Raw genomic sequence first — 19,615 nt, 5'->3', positions numbered from 1 at the left:
ATGGGCGGCCATATAAATTTGTTAAATAAAATTAAATAAATAAATCCATTGGATTGATAAATTATTTAGGAAATTTATTGGGATAATAGACCACCAAGGTTTTCCTTAGCTAAATTGAGATTACCATTTGAGGAAGGTGGGTTTAATTTATCTGATTTGCAAAAATACCATTGGGCCAATATTTTATCAGCTACCAGTTGCTGGTGAAATGAAAATATAATGGAATATTATCCCTCATGGGTTAAGTTGGAAAGTTATTATCTATTTCTTTTGCAATAATGGCAAGTGTTTGCAACAACATATAGCAGAAAAGATGTTTTATTTGCAAGAGTATGAACAGTGAGAAATCTTTGGGCCATATTGGGATGTAAATTGAGTTTTGATTATGAAACCCATGAATATCTAATTCTTTGGAAAAATTTTACTTTTGAAAATGGTGGTAAATCATTCAGTTGGAAAATTCGGGCAGAAGCTTGGATCAAGACTTTAAATCATTTACTGAGTATGACTACAGATCTACAGATTTGAGGTTAAGGTTGATTAATCAAAAAATTGTATTTAGCGTCTATTGGACTCCCGAGAGAATGTATTTGGAAGGATGGGCATCAGATTTTTTTATGCTAGAGGTGTAAAAAATTTGAGGGCTCACTGACCCATATGATATGGTCATGTGATCATTTAGTATCTTTTGGGGATAGTGTATTAATTTATATAGGGAGAGCCAGTTTGGTGTAGTGGTTAAGGCATCAGGCTAGAAAATGAGAGATCAGGAGTTCTACTCCTGCCTTAGGCACAAAGCCAGCTGGGTGACTTTGGACCAGTCACTCTCTCTCAGCCTTAAGAAGGCAGCAATGGCAAACTACTTCTGAAATCTTGCCAAGAAACCTGCAGGGTTTTTTTCAGGCAGTTGCCTGGAATGCTGATTTGAAGGCACCTGAATGAATTAATGAATGCATATTCATGGGAAAATCTTTAAATGTTAAAGATGTTGATATAATGTTGAATTATATACCAAAGCTTTGGAATTTGTTTATGAGGAATTACAGTGCTGTCGAGCATGAGTGGTATCTAAAAAAAAATTACATTAAGAAATTGGAAAAATGATATTATTCCAGATGTCAAGGAATGGTTCTCGGAAATGTGTGATTTATCTATTTTGGAAAAGGCAATGTTTTCTGCTAATCAAAGGATGCAGCAATATCTGCTGTTTTGGCATAGATTTTGTGATATCTTACAATAATATCTTGTTCATATTATGGTAGTATGTTTATTAGTAAACCAGTGACTTAATAAGTCTAAAATACAAGGTAGTTTTTTTTTCTTTTTCTCTTCTCTTAGTTTATATTTTTAGTTTGTATTTTTAATTTTTTTAAAAATACATTTTTTTAAGATTGAAGATTGACTTGTTAATTATGTATGTATAAACTAAATACATTTTTAAAAGTAAAATGTAGAGCTCTAATCTGTGTCCACAAAAATGAGCCTCCCAAGCTGTCAGTGGGATGTGGATTTGAGTTCAAACACTTCAAAATTCAGTCATACTATAATAATCTAAAAAAAAAAAAGTCAGTAGTATTTCATTACTACTACTATCAGTTACTGCCAAGTTGTGTTTAAAACATTCCTCTTCAGTATGTATGTATGTGTGTGTGTGTATGTGCATGTGTGTGTATGTGTGTGCGTGCGTGTGTGTGTGTATGTGTATTAAAAAAAACCCTAAACTTTTTATCTGTGGCTTCACTTCTAGGTAGTTCAGAAAATAAAAGTAAAACTATAAAACAATAAGTAAAAGATAATGTATAATTTAATACAACTTAAAACCAATAAATCAAGGAATATTAGGAGTTCAAAGATCTAAAAGCAGTTACACATTTGCAAACCCTGTAACATTAAATTTGGCAAAGTGCCCTAGTCTTTAAAGAGAATATTGCCAAATAGATCAGGGTTAGGTTTGGGTTTATGTACTGTAATCTGTTTAAGTGAATGGAACATTGTCTTTCTCTAACTTTTTCACCTCAACAGTTGAGTTAATGGTATGGGGAATTATGACATAGGTAAAGAGAAATTTCTGGTGAGTATCAAAACCCTTTCTGCTCTGTGTATTATGGGATGGTAGGATAAAAGTTGCAGTTTGCAGTGCTAGAGTAGTACAGTGGTACCTCGGGGTACGAATTTAATCCGTTCCGTGACTCTGGTCGCAACCCGATTTGTTCGCAACCCGAAGCAAATTTTCCCATAAGGTTCAATGTAATTACCGTTAATCCATTCCGGCGTCCGCGGACCACACGGCAGGGCAGAAAAACAGCTGCGGACCGTGTGGCAGGGCATAAAAATGGCCGCGGACCACGTGGCACGGTGGAAAAATGGCCGCGGACCACGTGGCACGGGCGGAAAATGGCCGTGGACCACGTGGCACGGTGGAAAATGGCTGCGGATCCGGTTCGTACCCCGAGGCGGAGTTCGCAAACCGAGGTAAATTTTTGCAGCCGGAGCTGGTCGCAACCCAAAAAGTTCATAAGCAGAGGCGTTTGTAACCTGAGGTACCACTGTACTAGTCTTGTAGATCCATGGTGAGCAGTTCTGAAAGTTCATAAGCAATGGACCTAAGATTTGTCTCTATAAGCTGCTTCAATGAGAGATCACCTAGGAATTTTGTAAATTGATTTCCTTGGAGAACAAGAATAGTTGTAATGAATAGAATTATAGAGTATTTGTACTACTTAATTGTGTTGAAGGTACTCTACCTCGTTTATATTTCATGAAAGATGTTGAGATAACAATATTTTCCTTATTTGAAATAGCAAAAAAAATTGCATCTTGTTTTCACATGCAAGTGACTTGTAATGCATTTTATGTTTGGGAAAAGTAGATCTATGCAAATGAGCAGAGAGCTTATTAGGAAGAGTTAGTTGTAGGGCATTTTGTCTTTAAAATCCTTTCAATTTTTTTTTTTGCAAAAGTTCATAATCTAATTTGTATTGCTATTATTACGAATCACATTTCCTTTTCTTTTTTAATAAAAATTTATTAAGCTTTAAAACTTTACAATTAACTGAGCTTTTAGATTTGCAATACTGTATTTCTAAAATAAAAAGCAATATAACTAGCTATATTATTATTTTATAAAACATATATGTTAGAAAATAAACATAATCCATTGTATAAAAAAGCATAGTGGAAAAAAGAAAATATTAAAAACTATATCTAAACCACCTTATGTAGAGGGAGAAAAGAAACAGGAAAAGACAAAAAAAAAAAACCCAGAAAAAAAGCAAAATGCAAAAAAACCCCCCCTCTATACCAAAATTATATTTATTTCTTAATATATATATAAAAAAAATCAGTCTATTGAAATTATGTAAGGTTATTCAATTACATCATCATGATTCAAATTTTACACAGTGAATTAAACTCAGATCATATGGAATAATATTATCTGCCCTTGCCTGTCCTTTGGTACAAAACTAATTTGAAAAGTGAAAGTTGTAAAGTTTAATTAAGCCAACTTTTAGAGTCTTGGATACAAGTTTTGTTCTATATATATAATCATCTTTTTCGCAACAATCCAAACTCCAAAGTACTTTATAGACTGAAAGATTCCAGATTTTGGCAATGTAATAAAGCATTAGCATTTTTCACTGTTCACTTCTTATAATGTTGTTCATCATATAAATACTATCTACCGATAAGGATTATAAATTAACATTCTGATTACATGTATCAAATTTGTTACATCTTCAGTATAGAAAAGATAAAAGACAATCTTTTTAAAACATTCTTTGAGGAATGCAGTAGTCTCTGAAGATAATTCTCTGCTTGATTAAACAACTTTTTGGTTCTAATAAACTTATCTAACAAACCTTAAATATTAAAGCCATTGATAGGTCACTGTGTTTCATGCAAAACATATTTATCATTTATCAGAATTTTTTTGTCTTCCCAGTTGAGCCTGGGATTCTTCAGTGGTCTACTATCCTGATACAGGTAGTCCTTGTTTAATGACAGCTTGTTTAATGATGGTTCAAAGTTATGACAGCCTCAGAAAAAGTGCTTTACGCCCTGTACTTGCACTTATGACCATCAAAAACCATTGTACCACCCATGGCGGTCATATGATCATGATTTGCAACCATTTTTATGACAGTTGTGAAGCAAATCTCATGGTTGTTAAGCGAATCACATGGTTGTTAAGCGAATTCACCTTTGTGAGGTGAATTCTGGCAAAAAAATCCATTGGGGAAGCTGGTTTTGCTTAATGACCATGTGATTCATTTAATAACCACACCGTAAAAATGGTCGTAAAATCGGGTCTGGTCACTTGGTGACTCGCTTAACACATGCCCCAACTAACGGCCAATTTTCCGGTCCCTATTGTGGTTGTTAAGCGAGGGCTACCTGTATGACTAACCCTAATTCTCTTTTGCTTCCAAGCCCAGACAAGGAATCAGATGCTATTACTGCCTGACTATAAATTCATATAAAAATGAAAAAGTAGACATGATAAAAATATACTCTTTTGTGTGGGAATTTGGTATGTGCCATATTAGGGGTAGTTCCCAATTTCTACAAAATCATTGTTACTTTTAATGAATTACCTATGGTTCTGTTTTAAAATTCAGGGAGCCTCAGGTGGTCTCTGTTACTGTCTGCTCCGCTGCAAATTATCTGGTTCTAGCAATTCTCTATGGACTATTAAATCTGATAGAATAAAGAGATTTTGAATCTGGAAGACTGGTAGAAACTCCATACATGAGGTTTTTATGAATCTGCTTCCATTAAAATGTGTTGGCAAAACACATTTCCAGTTTAATCACTTAATTTTGATTACCCCTGCACTTTTTTTCTTCAATTCTTTGTTATTTTCCATTCTCAGTAGGTTGTAATCTTTTGGAGGTACAGATGTGAGTATAGATGTATTTTCCTTCTAAATTACATTTAGGATATTTTATAGAATTCTGATTGTTTTAGCATGCATTGGGTTTATAGCTATCAAGGCAAAAAAACCCAAGTGTATGTCACAGAAATTGGTTTTAATGATGTTTGAAAAGAGCTACAAGTAGTCCTCACTTAATTACAGTAATTGGGACCGGAATTTCCATCACTAAGCGATGCAGTCATAAAGAGTGATGTCACGTGATTACACCACTTGACAACAGCAATCCCAGCAGACCCCTTTGCTTTCGTTGAGTGAGGATTGCAGGTTGTTAAGCGAGGACTTTGTGCAACTTCCTCCCAGCTTGCAACAAACAAAGTCAATGGGGAAGCCAGCAGGAAGTTGCAAGTCCTGGGTGACTCAAAAGCAGGTGGGTGGGTAAGTGGCTGCTGCAGCATGATTGTGACTTAGCGGGGGGTGGCTGCTGCCAAGTGCAGGAGAGTGCAAAGTGGCTGCTACAGTGCGAGTGCAGCTGGGCAGGAGGTGACTGCTGGGACGGTCGTAAATACTACTAATTCAGCACCATTGTAACTTTGAACAGTCATCAAACAAGTGGTCGCTAACCAAGGACTACCTGTATTATAAGTAGCAAGAACTTTTCATGGAAATTCTACTTCAGGTTACTTTATGGGCTTTGATCTGGTTTTTATGACTTTGACTGGTTTTTAAACTTCTCTTCAACAGTGAATAATAGAATGAAAGGCAGTTCTCCAGAATATAGATTCTGTGCCAGATTCTGTACTACATTACTTGCATAGATGTGTTAAAGGTAAAACTGATTATCACAGAGGTTCATTCACACAATGTAACTTTGCAAAATAATCCACTCAAATTGTGAACTGAATTATTCTGCAGAGTTAAGTCCTATGTAGTTGAAGTAGAGTACTTATAGCAAATGTTAAACTCTGTTACATTATACCTGTCCATAAATCTTCATACCAAGATAAATGCAAGTATAATAGTAGAGTATGCTAAGACCCCTAACCTTCTGATTGGGCTTGTGTAGTATATGTCAACCATAGCTGCTTTTTTTGTCCCCAGAATCATCTGTGAAGTTTTGATTCTGATGTGGAGTCTTTGGGGTTCTCTGAGCTTGGCTGTTTTCTTGCAAACATTTTGTTACCCAGCTAGGTAACATCTTCAGTGCTAGAATGGGATGGGGTTTGCTCTCTGTTTATATACAGTGGCATGCCCTGCCAGTGTTGGGGGTGGGGGTTTTGTTTTGTTTTATTTTTTTCCCTCTGGTAGTTCCTCGATTAGGGTATTGTTTATTGTTGATTGTATGTCTGGTGGTAATCTTGGTATTAATCTCTGCTTATCTGGATGACGATTGCTGGTGAGGAGATGTTCTGGTCTTTTGTTTTCCTTTTTATTGTCTCTTTTGAATAGTGTGTAGATGTGCCTGTTGATGGCTGTCTTGTCTGAATACCAAGCTTCTAGGAATTCCCTCACATTTTTGGATTTAGCTTGGTCTAAGATGCTAACAGTTTCCCAGCTGAAACTATGGTTAAGTCTGTCCATGTGTTGTGAGATTAAGAAGTTTTCATCGTGTCTTCTGACTGCTAGTTGGTGTTCATGGATGCGCTCTGCAAGCCTTCTGCCTGTCTGTCCTACATAGTGGTTGTTACAGTCCTTACACTGTATGTTGTAGATGACTCCTGTTTTTTCTTCTTGGGCTACTGGTCTTTTGGTTTGCTTAAGGTCTTTTGGTTTGATTCTGATGTGTATTGATGTATATTGTACTGTATAGGCTTTGTCAGGATAGTAGAGGATTCTGTTTGGGGGTAACTTGTTATATTACATTACGATGATATATGAATTATGTTATTTATTAGTGGAACTGTTTATAAACAATGAAATATACTTGCCTTAATTTAGTGTTGGTGAAAAGAGTAAACTTTAGAGCTTCCCATTAATACTAAATTGTTATGGTATATTCTAAAGCAGCTTACACTAGTCAGAGAATAGTGGTTTTAAGCATCTATTAAAAGTAGTTACAACTGGCACAGTGTTGACACCCAACTGCCTTCAGAGACTCTGTGCTTATATGTGAGAGTTTAACATATTTCCAACTCATATCAGTTGAACTGTTTCTTTGCCTGCAATTTTTCTTCGAAATATATTTTCAAGTACAGGTAGTCCTCATTTAGCAACTGCCTTGGACAGTGACCATATGCAGTTACAACGGTGATGAAAAAATAACTTTGCAGCAGAGGGCGGAGCTGGCGTCGCGGCGATACGGCGGGCGATCCTGGGCTCCCAGGATCGCAGCCGATATCTCCTCCCCCGGACGGTCCCGATGGACCTAAGCCGTCGCGTAGAGATGGCGATCGCAAAGGGCGCGTCCCGCGGATCTCAGGGACGCCGCAAGTCCCAGATTGATCCCGGGAGAAGCTCTTGAAGCCGGCGGAGGAGAGGCAGCCAAAATGGCTGCAAAAGCCGGGACAGCTCCAAAGGAAGAAGGAAGAGAGGGGTGTCAACTGGGTGAGATGGACTTTTACTATTCAACTATTTTTAGAGAACACCTTAAGTAACTTAAAGAGATTTTTAAAAGTGAAGAAAAGTGGATTAAGCGGCGAGATTGAGCCTTATAAAAAAAGGGGGGAATTTTTTTTTTTCTTTTCAACTTTCCCTTTTTAGTGGAATTGGTAAGATGTTTTTCTCTTAAAAAAATATATTTTTAACTGGATTGGCTTTTTCTTTTCAATACTCAATAACTCTATCTTAAGCCTTTTTTTTGACTAAGATTTTTTTATTGTTATAAGAAATTTATACTTTTTGATTTTGAAATGGGGAAAGTGGAGTTAAGAGAAAGTAAATGAAAGAAAGTTGCACTGCCATCTAGAGGCTCGACATAGTGCTTTTTTTCTTCTATTGTGACGCATGCTCAAGGACCCTGTGCTTTCTAAAAAGATAGTGGGATGTGCATGTTTATACAGGTGCCATCCGTAACTATAAATAAGAAAGTGGAGTTGAAAGCGATTTTGAAAATATCAAGATGGAAAGTTTGAGCTAGTCACAAGAGCCCTGGTTAGTGGCAGTAGCTCTTCTTTCTGCTAGAAGCTCTGCTTTGCTCTCCATTCCCCCCTCAGTTGGATTTTTTTTAAAGAGACTTAGTCTTTCCCCTCCTCCCCTTTTTTTTTTTTCTCCTCTTGCTTTTTTTTTTTTTTCTTATTTTTGGCAAGAACAAAGATAAAGAATCCTTTGACTCAATGAAGGTTTATCAAGATAATAAACTATACGAGAAACACAATGCAGAAAAAGATCTTTAAACTATTGAGGATGACTATAAAAAACTGGAAGAAGAGCTGCAGAAATTCCTGCAAAAAAAAAGAAAAAAAGATATTAAAGCTAAAATGGACTTAATTAAACATAAAACGGGATCAATGGAAAGGGAAGAAATAGTACAAGAAATCAGAAACATTAAACAGAATTATTGTGAGGCTTATAAACTGAGAATTAAAAGGGTTAATCAACTGATAAATGAAGAGGGACAGACTTGTTCTTGGCACTGAGGGTGAGAAAAAGATTATACAAGATTATAATGGAAAATCGTACTAAGAGAATGCACAAAAAGAAGAAGTAAAACAATATTGAAAGAAACTACTTCAGATGTTTAAAGAAAAAACGAGGGGAATACAACAATGATGGAACTGACAGAAGCTTCAAAAGCAGAATGTTTGAAAGGACATTTATTATTGCTTTCTCTTATCCAATAATATAGAAAAAGGAATAAACAGCTAGATATTTTGGGATATTGAATGAAAAGGGTGAACTCAAAATTATGCAAGCGTTGGAATAAAGTATAAATCTGAGATATATAGTTAAAAATTGTATTTGATTGTAAATGTTTTAAGAGATTAGACTAAAATTTATACATGGTTGAATATAGTAACATATAGATTTTAAACTAGAGAAATTTTTGTTGAAACATGTAGTGAAGAATCTGGTTAGAATTGTAACCCGGTTAGAATTGTAACTGATATTGTAACTGAAACTGGTTAGAACTGTAACTTTCAAGAATTGGAAAATTTAAAAAGTACTTATGCAGGAGGAAGTTATTGAAAATTATGGAATGTGCAGAGATGAGTTAAATTGAGATTTGAAATTAGAGTAAGAAGATAAGTAATTTTATATGACACGGGATTTGTTTTTATTAATGATTGGATGAGAAAATATAGTAATGTAATAGATTAGGAAATTTTATAATAGAAATTTGATATTAATTATTATATATATACACATATAATCGATAGATGAAAATGTATTACTAATCCTATTGAAAGTTAAAATTTCTTGTAATAAATGATTCTATAGATTAACTATGAATGATTAATAATTGTTAATTGATAAGTATACAAGTATATTTTGAATAGATGATATGAGAATTTAAGATTATGAAAGGGGCACCAACGAGTTGGTAACTGGTTGACACACGGTATAAAATGGAAGATGCTTTTTTTTATGCCTTTCTATGTTTTTGTTTGTTCATGTATGTTTTGTGTTTGTTGTAAAAAAAAAAAAATATTAAAAAAAAAAAATAACTTTGCAGCCAATGCCCACATTTATGACCTTTGGAATGTCTCTCAGTCACCTGTTTGCCATTGCAGTCAGTAGGTGTCCTGTGCCTGACCTGTTTTTTTCTCCCCCCCTCCCCTAGAGCAGAGAGATTGCTTAAACAAGCTATCTCTTCCTGAGCTGCTTTTCTCTGCACAGGTGTCCCTAAAAAGTGCTAACCACAAGTTAAACTCAGCTCTGACCTTAATTAGCTGGCTGGCAGCTGTTGACTGAAATTGATAAGATCCTAATCAGTTTCACAGTAAAGACTTTTTTGTCTCCTAAATGCTAGGCTAGTGCATTCCTTTTGATGCATGTTATCCATTGTGTGCCTGTTTACTGTCTTATAATCCCTTCTCCAATGAATGTAAATACAAACATTAATTATTCCAGGACCGCTGACAATAATACCAAAGGGCAGGGGAGTGGAGAAAAAGGGTTATATGATTTACCCTTTTACCCGGCTGTCGAGTTTGCCATATTAGCTGGGGAATTCTGGGAGTTGAAGTCCACACATCACAATGCTGCCCAGGTTGGGAAACACTGATCTAAATACATCTGCTCTCCAGTGTAGGTGCATCTTCTGAAGATTTAGTGTGTTCTTCAGCTTATCCTCTCCATGGACTGGCCTGAAGAGTGGTTTGAATTCAATGTCTATTATAAGATGAGAGAAGTATCTATCTCAATCCCAGCTGTACATGCACAGAATCTTGGATTTTGTCCTCTTTTATGGATATTGATGAGCCACTTACCATTATTGGTGTTTAGCAATTGCTTTACTTTCTCCACAGCAAAATATGAAACATAACCATAAAATCAATGCAATTTTAAGAATCTATCAATAAAATATAATTAACATAATTAACAATTAAAAGCTTGATAACAGGCACACTTTTTTTGTTTTTCATTTCCTAAATGCAGTCAATCAGGGGACCAATTGCACCTCCTTGAAGAGTTCTTTCTTGTCTGACTGTCAGACTGGAATAGATATAGGCATACAATGGTACAAGAACATCCAATTTATTGTAGAAAAACTAAGAAGCCGTTACAAAAAAATCCAGCAACTACTGCGTATTAAATGGAAGTTATATTTATCATGCAATCAAAGTCCATATTCTTGCACCTCTTCCATTCTACCTAGAGGGCTAGAAGTTACTTTCTTTTAGATTAGAGGGACAGTTTCCATCTGTTCTTTGTTCTGGTCATGCTCAATCCATTCTCAGGTTGTTTACTTTTGAGTGTGTGAGAGCTAGCTTTCACTATTCTATAGCCTGCGAACTACATAGGAGAAAGTTATTCAGTACATAGCAGATGGCCAAACTTACAGCAGTGGGGTTATTTTCAAAAGGACCTTTCCTGCTGATTTAAGTAACTGGGCAGGTTCTTTGTTGGAGATGCAGTCTCTGAGAAAAACTGTTTAAAGCTTTACAAGTCACAGCAGTAGCTTAAATTCGTCCTGTAGACAACTGGCACCTTATGCAGATCTTTTAATATAAACATCACATGATCCCTATATCCTGCACTAGTTAGCAGCCTTGCCACCACATTTCGCATCAACTGTAATTTCAGGATGCTTTTTAAGGATACTCCCATGTTAAGTATGTTGGAGTAGCCAAGATGCATTCTACCAAGTTATGAATAAGAATTGCCATGTTCAGGCTATGGAGTGGTTACAGTTGTACTAGACATACCTATGTAAACTTGCTCCTTGCCACTGTTGCCATGTGCAATTACAGTGACAATTGGGAATCAAGAAGCACTCCCAAATTGAATTGTTGTACTATGGTAGTATATTCACTGAAGATGGGAAAATATATGGAGAAGGTCAGAAGGTGAGTTCTACGTTGTGGGATGTGTTTAAACAGAGGCTGGATGGCCCTCTATTGAGGAATCTGTAGTAAGAAAGTTGGATTAAATTATATCTGGGTTTGTTCCCAGTTTTTACAATCACTGATATTAAGATGTGTAAAATGATGCTAGAAAACTTTATATAGTATGTGGTTTGTTGTGAGGAATAAATGTTTGTCAAAAGAAGTGAAAGAGGCCATATATAATAAAAGTCAAGGAGCATGGTGAAAAATGGGGCTAAAATTAAATATAAAGAAGATCAAACTAATGACAACAGGTACAGCAACCAACCATAGAACTGTCAATGAAGATACTGAAGTGGTAGATAACTTCTGCCTTTTAGGGTCAACCGTCAGCAGTAAAGGAACAAGCAGCTGTTGTGAGAAAACCTCTTACTTAAATTAGAAACCAAAGCATTTTGGAGATAATGCACCACAGTATACTTTATTGGAATGCAGTACAGTGATCATCAGGCTCCTTATCAGCAGACAGTGGGAGAGGGAGCCCCCACTAAAATGCTTCTACAGGTTATATAGGTCTTGTCAATTACATTTGAAACAGATAAAAGGAATAATATAATTACACTACAACCCTTTTTCTGGAATGCTTTGATAAACTATTAAAATGACTTCCCTGTATATTTGACACTTGCAGAATCCTTCCTGATATTATTCACATGTAAAATAAACAACATTGTTTAAGTTGCAATCTCCCATTACACCATTCCATTCTTCCTCCCTAGAAGGACAGCGGTCTGGTTTATGTCAATGATCTCCCATCCACGATCATAGTATTAGGCACTAATTTACACAAATATAGTGCTTCCTGTTAGCTACCTAAAGAACCATACCTAAATGTATGGGTGCATATGTTTTAATATATTTGTGTTTTACATCCACACAGTCAAGAAATACATTGCAGACTAGCACTTGGTAGAGTAGCCATGAAGGCCTTGGAACCAGTAGTCAAATGCCATGATGTGTTAATACCTGTGAAGATCAGAATGGTGCAGACAATGGTTTTCTCTGTGACACTGTATGGAAGCAAAAGTTGGACTTTGAAGAAGCAGAATAGAAAGACTACAGTGTAGACTACTGTATGGTTTTGAACGTTGGTGTTGGAGAAAGTTCTGGAGAATACCTGGACAGACAAGAAAACAAGCCAATGGATCATCAAACAGATTGACCTAGAGTTTTCACTTGAGGCACAAATAACCAGGCTCAAATCATTCTACTTTGGACACATTAGGTGAAGACCTAGCTCTCTGGAAAAGGCTCTAATGGTGGGAAAGGTGGAAGGAGAGAGCAGAAGAAGGTAACCAGCAGTAAAGTGGATGGACACAGTTACAGTGGACTGTTGGAAGACCTGAAAGACCAGGTTAGGAATAGATCATCAGGGAAGATCTGTGTGGTTGATAAGAATTGACACCAACCTGATGGCACATAATCTCTCAGTTTGTTATATGGAAGTAAGAGTTGAATACGTCAAATGGAACATAAAAATACATTTAATACAGTGAAAATGGGTCAGTTAAAAAGTGTGGTAAAACACAAAACAGGATCAAGAATGAATGGGTGCTGAATGAATGTGGACTGAATACAAACCTGAGTAACAAGTATACTCAAGTATGTTGAGGTGGTTTGTATAGAGACAATGAATAAGAATCAAACAAATATTTCAAAAAAGAATGTGTCAGGCAGAGGTGAAAGCAAGCGTGAGATGCAAGGACTGAAAAAAGTGGAGAAGTATAATGAATGGTTTTGGTGTAAACTTACATTTAGTTAAATTTCTTTTTCTCTTTAGTTTATTTTGACCTCTACTTTTCTTCTTTCCATAATGTGCTTCCCCAAAAATGGATAGCTTAATGGCTATGTACGTATCTTGTTATTCTTTTAATACAGGTAATCCTTGGTTAACAACAGTAATTGGGACTGGAATTTTTGTCACTAAGTGATGCAGTGGTAAAGTGTGATGTCATGTGACCATGTTGCTTAGCGACAGCAACCCCAGCGGCAGTCCCTACTGCAGTCATTAAGTGAGGATTGTGGGTTGTTAAATAAGGACCTCCTTGCAACTTCCTTCCAGCTTCCAATAACCAAAATCAGTAGGGAAGCTGGTAGGAAGTTGTAAGTCCCAGGTGGCCTGCAAGCAGGCTGGAAGGCAAGTAAGTGGCTGCTGCTGAATGAGGGAGGTTGAGTGGGTGGCCGGCATAAGTGAAGCAGGAATGGCTACTGCCAGGTGGGTGTGGGTGTGTGGGTGGCTGATGTGGCGTGCACGTGATGGGGCTGGAGGTGGCTGCTGCTAGGTGGGGGAGACTTACCAGAGCGACATGCAACCTTCTCTGCTGGCTTCCCCATTGATTTTGCTTGTGGGAAGCTGGCAGGGAAGTTTGCAAATGATGATCATGTGATCGTGGGATGCTGCAACCGTAGTAAGTGCAAGCTGGTTGCCAGGCACCCAGATAACGATCACGTGACCGCAGGGGCACTGAAATGGCCAGTACTTCAAGGAATGGTCATAAGTACCACTCATTCAACACTGTCTATCTTCAAACAGTCACTGAACGAGTGGTCATTAATAAGAGGACTGCCTGTATTGCTTTTCAGTATCAGTGTTAAGTTGTTTTTTTTTTCTATATTACCTTTCACTCTATCCAGAGTTTTTTGCAGAAAGTTACAAAAAATACTTTATCATGCTCAGTTTGCTGTAGTTTTTGTATGTTTATTACTGATACTTGTATATTTGTTTTTAGATGAAATTATTTTATTTTGTTTTATTTTAATTCATCCTGGAACCAAAGGCTCTGAGATATTATTTGCCAGTCTTATAAGTGGAAAACATCTGAAAACTGATAGCAGAAATCTGTGTTATTGTTAGTGTAAGATTAACTTAATTATATTTATCTGGATCATTTCCCTACTTAATTATTTATCTTGTTTTTGTTCGTAAGTCTGAGCATTCATCCAGATACATTAATTTACTTCCATCTTTTACTTCCTATTGACTGATACAGTCTTATATCATTTATATTCATAAATTCTGAACAACTCTGTGTTTTTTTAAAGAAACATATTTTCAATAGAGAAACCTACTTTTAAAAATAATGCTATTTTTCATTAGTATTAAACTCTTTTACCTTGGTGAATCTCTCCGAAATTTGTTGCTCTGTACTTTGGACGTGGACTTATGTATGAGCTTTTAGAATATGTCTGGGATGGACATAGTTTTCAGCTATAATTTAGAGTCAGTGTAACTTGCAAACATAACTTGAAGGCTTATGATAGTATGTAGAAAGAGCGGGATTTTATAGTAACAAACCCTTCAATTAAAATTTTCTTGAATTAAAATTTAAATTATGCCATGGGATCAATTTTATCAGAAAAAATCCTGTGTTATGGAATTAAGAAATTTTCACAAAGGTCTAATATACTCCTAACAATCAGATCATTTGATTTGATTTCCTTTTATTACACATACAAGAATTATTTTTACCTTGTTTAGAGAGGCTGTTTATATTTCTCATACTTCAACAGTTACTATTTTAAAGGTTTATTCTCTTCTTTTTTCAGGATCTGGAGATCGTATATTCTTATTTACATGGAATGGAAGCATTGTCTAATTTAAGAGAACACCAGCTCAGGTAACTTGAATTGATAAATTATGGTGTTTCATTCTGTTTTAAGGCCTAAACAGGTTTATTACACGATATTGCTTTAATTGGCTACTGCCTTGCTAATTCAGTTATATAATTTTACTATAGATAACATTAATGTTAAAATAGTACAAGTCTGAGATAAATGATGGTTTAGGCGGTGTTACACATAGTAGTCTCATAAGTAAGCTGTACTCTTGTATTGATATTATTCTACATGACTACCATGAGTTATTAGACAGTTTTCAGTGAATGGAGAGAAATGTGGCCACAAAATTTATTTAAATGCCTTCTAAGAATCTTAGTTAATAAATCCTAATCAAGGTTGGTAGTTTGAGGATGCTCTCTCTATCTTTTTAATTTTAATCTTTTTAGTTTTTAGCTTTAACTGTTTTAGCTTTTAGCCTTTTATATTTTTGTAAAGATTTTATACTTCTTTTTACTTGTAAGCCACTTGTAAGAGTCACTTATACAGTGAGATGGGTACGTATAAATTTGTTAAATAAAGTTAACAGGTAATGTAAGAGTGTTTTTCTTGTTTTTTCTTATAGAGGAATTCTAAAAAATTTACCACAAAATTTCAGATTTCTTCTTAAACTGTTTGCAAGCATACGAAATTTCAAATTAGAAGTATAAGTACATAAGTACATGGATTTGTGTGTGTGTGTGTGTGTGTGCATATGTGTGTAAGTTGCTCCAATAAAAGTAAGTTAGAAGCCAAAAGAATGCTCAGCAAAGTCACTAAATGAGTTTAGAATTTTATGCTCTGTCATTAAGGGAAAGCAGCATTGGTGCCTGGCAAAATCCTTACGGAAAACATTTGATCGCCAGAGTTTTGCAGCTGAAAAAGCCTACTCTTTAGTTGCCACAAACTTTAATACTTAGAGCAGATGTTGGCAATCTATGGCCTATGGGCCAGATGTGGTCTGCCACTTGAAATCATCTGGCCCATAGTCTCAGAAAGAAATATCCAACTGGCAAACCCATGAGAGGAGGAGAGAGTGGCCTTCTGTTTGGTTGTGAGTGCTCACCTCCTCCTCAGGTGCCCACTTTGGTGATGGGTTCACAGCCACCTCAGCCCAGCCAGAGCAACAAGTCCCCTGTTCAGTGTGGCAAGAGCAAGCTATGAAGAGGAAAAGGAGGAAGAAATGGTGGTCATTTTCAGTGTGCATCTCAGCTGAGGTAGTGAGGCCAAGCAAGAGGCAGTGACACATACACACACACTTTCCATCCTCAGTCTTTACATTTCCCTCCTCTCTAGTGAGTGAGTCATGCAGGTGAGCCTGGGTATTGGGGCCTTCCCGGACAAGGGAGGAGGAGGTGTCAGTGGGTAGCGTGGAGTGGAAGGAGCAGTAGCAGCCAAGATTTGGACTTGGCTTACTCCTACCCTGCTTTTGAGCAGCAAATAGGATCAGATCTCACACTAATTGCTGGGTCCCTAAGATATCATATTATTTAAACAAAATATGCATTATTCATACTTTATTATGTTTTATTATTATTGCCTTCATTTATTAGTTATAAAGATGAATATGGGCCGTCCTCTGTTCACAAACATGGCCTTTGTCCTTATGTGGGAGAATGTTGCTGACCTCTTAGAGACTTAGGGAAAGGGGTTGATGGATGATTTCTCAGGCAAGGTGAAGAGAAGCCAGTCCTTAAGGTAACAGGGCTCCAAGCAGTATAAGGTTTAAAAGTAACCTGGCACTTTAACCTGCCCTGACTTGGAACAGGTTTCAGGGGCAAGGTTTTATTAAATACGTGCAGCTATGATTTGCATCAAATTCAGTTTCTGAACTGTCTTTAAATGCAGTCTCATAGACTAACCTGAAGGATAACAAGAACACAAATAATCATGGCCAAACTATTTCTGTTCAGGACATTTTGCAGCTGGCTAACTAGGGTTACATAATCAGAATGAGCCCCCTGATGATATCTAAGTTTCAAGTGACAGAACTGGATTAGGGAAAATAAATTGTGAATCTGTTCATTCATAGGGGGTGTAACCCCATCCAGATCTAGCTCAGACCTGTCTCATTTGATGGTTCTCTGTTGGCCTATTGTGAGTAAGTTATGTTCTGTTTATGTGGGGGAGGAATGTGTATCCATCAGATTTCTCACAGCATTGTATTGTGGAATTTATGAACAACTATAATTTGCTAATGATCATTATGAAATGCCAAGTATGACTTCTGGAAGCTAGAAACGACTGCATTTAACTGTGACAATTGCTGTAGGAAAGCTGAGCAAAAATCAAGAATCTGCAGCCAAGTAGAAGTGATGGTTTCTTCATTCTTCATCTTGGCTATTTTCATTTAGGAATGCCACCAGTTTTAATTGGAGTAAATACACCTGAGAAATTATATTTCACCTAAATATAGATTTATAAATAAAATATTTAAAGTTGCAGATAGACTTTTTTGTAACAACTAGAACCTGTGGGAATAAAGTTTCTTAAGGCTTTTTAATTTCATTTACATTTCATCAGTTTCTGTACTTATACTCTGCTAAATACATATAAACATTTTAAATATCAATATTAAAGACCAGATACGGTTTACTGCTACCTTTAAAAAGCAGTCATTATGGTTTTCAATTTCTGGTACATTTTACTATTATAATTAGCTCAAAAACACAATTGAAAATATGCAGCAATATGGCAATTCTTCTTAGTATGCTCTGTAGTGATAACAATGGTTTTATGGAAAAAATGCCTACATATACAATTCTTCACTACCAAGTCATTAGGAATTTGTTTAATTGTGTGTGTAGGATGTGTCTGGGAAGCTGGCTTCTGTATATGTCCCTTGAAGGTGCTTCAGCTAGGTCAGCAGTAAGCAGTGCTCCGATCACACACAATCAAGTGTGGTGGTATAGACATCTGCATGTAAGCACTCTTATTTGGAGTGTCTTTTCTGATGATGTTAATAAAATATTCATTAATACATTGTCCTGGTTCTCTTACATGCTTCATTATACATTTCTGCACAATATTGTCAAAGTCTTTCCAAATAGCATAATTTTGTTCTCACTATTTTGTGAATTATTTTAAATGTTTTCATAAAGCACAGAATTCATTGTGTTTCCTGTCAGTTGACCATTTTTTAATATTCAATGTTATGTAATTTACAGTAAAATAGCATCTTCTGTCACGTTAACAATTATGTAAAATGAAATATCACAGAATATAATAAACACAGTATTTACATTCTGTTCATCTGTTTTGATATATGTGTGAAAACCAATTACAATAGAACTGTTGTGGCACAATCTAATATTACTGACAGCAATTCATCTGTTTGGGGGATGGTATATGCCAGTATTATATGGGATTGAAGGAAGGTAAGAATAAGCAAGGACCAAAAGTGGATGAAACTGTCTTTTTTTCTGACATGCACTTTTTTCATTGTTTCCTCCTGTTTTCTCTCCCCCCACCTAATATTGCAGATTACAAAGGAAAATAATTCAGATATCTGACACAGGTTCTTTGAAATTAGACCAAGAGTCATATAACACTATACAGGCTATACGTTATCCACTCTTGAAACTGGTCCATATAACCTTAATAGTACAGGTAGAAGCTTAATGGCTAAAACAATCATGAAAATTAATGCTAAATAGTTCATATTATATCTCATTATAAATGTCTTTCCTTTCTTTGATTGTTTTTACAGAATAATGTGTGAAACCGTGAGATACGAGAGGCATGAAGCAAATGAAGTGTTGTACTAGTGAGTCTGGCTGTTTTAATTTTATACTATAATTGTTTATTGGGAACTTGCAGATTCTTATTTTGTTACTCTTTTGAATAGCATCGTGTTGTTTCAATTGTACTGCAAATAGATGGGAAATTTTATCCAATGCTCACTTAAACAATAAAATAAGCTAGATTGTCACATCTAAGATGAATTAAAAGCTTTCTAGCTATTTATATTCTATAATCACCAGACAAGCTATCACTTTTATATCACACTTACAGTATATGGTACTACTTATAAAGTTTTGGAAAGAAAAATATATTTCTTAACCATGTTATTAATTGGGACAAATAGTTTAAAGCAGTTAAAGTTATCGTATTATTTGTGGTACTTTGTTTTAGAAGCATTTTGCTATTTTATGCTATCAGGCATTTTAAAAGTATATTCCTTACAATATGTGTAATCTTCATTCTGACTTTTTTGAGGAGGAGGGAGAGAGGAGAATTATGGAGCTGGATTGTTCTTATAACTAGGTTGTTCTGTGTATAACTAGGTTGTTGTGTACGTGACTACAATTTCCCAGAAGTTTCATGACATTAGTTGCAGACTTAGAAATAAAAAGGGATTTTTATTTATGTAAGCTGTTTCAGAATACTAATTCTGGTTTAATTCCATTCTCCAGTCTTACTGGTTAGTTGAATTATTTTGTGGATCATTCTACAGATCATCAGACAGACCAGCATAAACTTGGTATTTGCAATCCAATGTATTTCAAGTATGTACGTTTCAAAATGGTTTGTTCTTTTTGATGCCACTCAGTAAGTCCTTACTTAAAAGTTTGTGAACTCATTTGAATTTTCAATATTTTTTCATAAAAAGTGATCTGTTCCCCACACAAGTCCTAAAACTAGATAAAGAGAGCCCAAT

At 35.8% G+C, this 19,615-nt stretch overlaps 1 protein-coding gene across 7 annotated transcripts in view; it reads left to right on the top strand.

Moving 5' to 3' along the window:
* RAPGEF2 (Rap guanine nucleotide exchange factor 2) overlaps positions 1 to 19,615 on the top strand; it is a 196,259-nt gene that overhangs the window by 59,039 nt on the left and 117,605 nt on the right. For 6 of the 7 annotated variants that reach the window (XM_088132706.1, XM_088132707.1, XM_088132705.1 and 3 more), the window contains exons 2-3: positions 14,908 to 14,978; positions 18,665 to 18,721. The exons of the other annotated variant lie outside the window; for it this stretch is intronic. In XM_088132706.1, the coding sequence (XP_087988832.1) occupies positions 14,908 to 14,978; positions 18,665 to 18,721 (128 nt within the window). The remainder of the gene's footprint in view (positions 1 to 14,907; positions 14,979 to 18,664; positions 18,722 to 19,615) is intronic. 7 annotated transcript variants of the gene reach the window in all.

This window comes from Python bivittatus, unplaced genomic scaffold, assembly GCF_059951505.1.
Source record: "Python bivittatus isolate LINGU-HERP-01145 unplaced genomic scaffold, Pbiv_v1 ctg000070_np1212, whole genome shotgun sequence".
NCBI lineage: Eukaryota > Metazoa > Chordata > Lepidosauria > Squamata > Pythonidae > Python > Python bivittatus.
The sequence above is the reverse complement of the archived record's forward strand: the minus strand, read 5'-3'. Positions and strand labels throughout refer to the sequence as shown.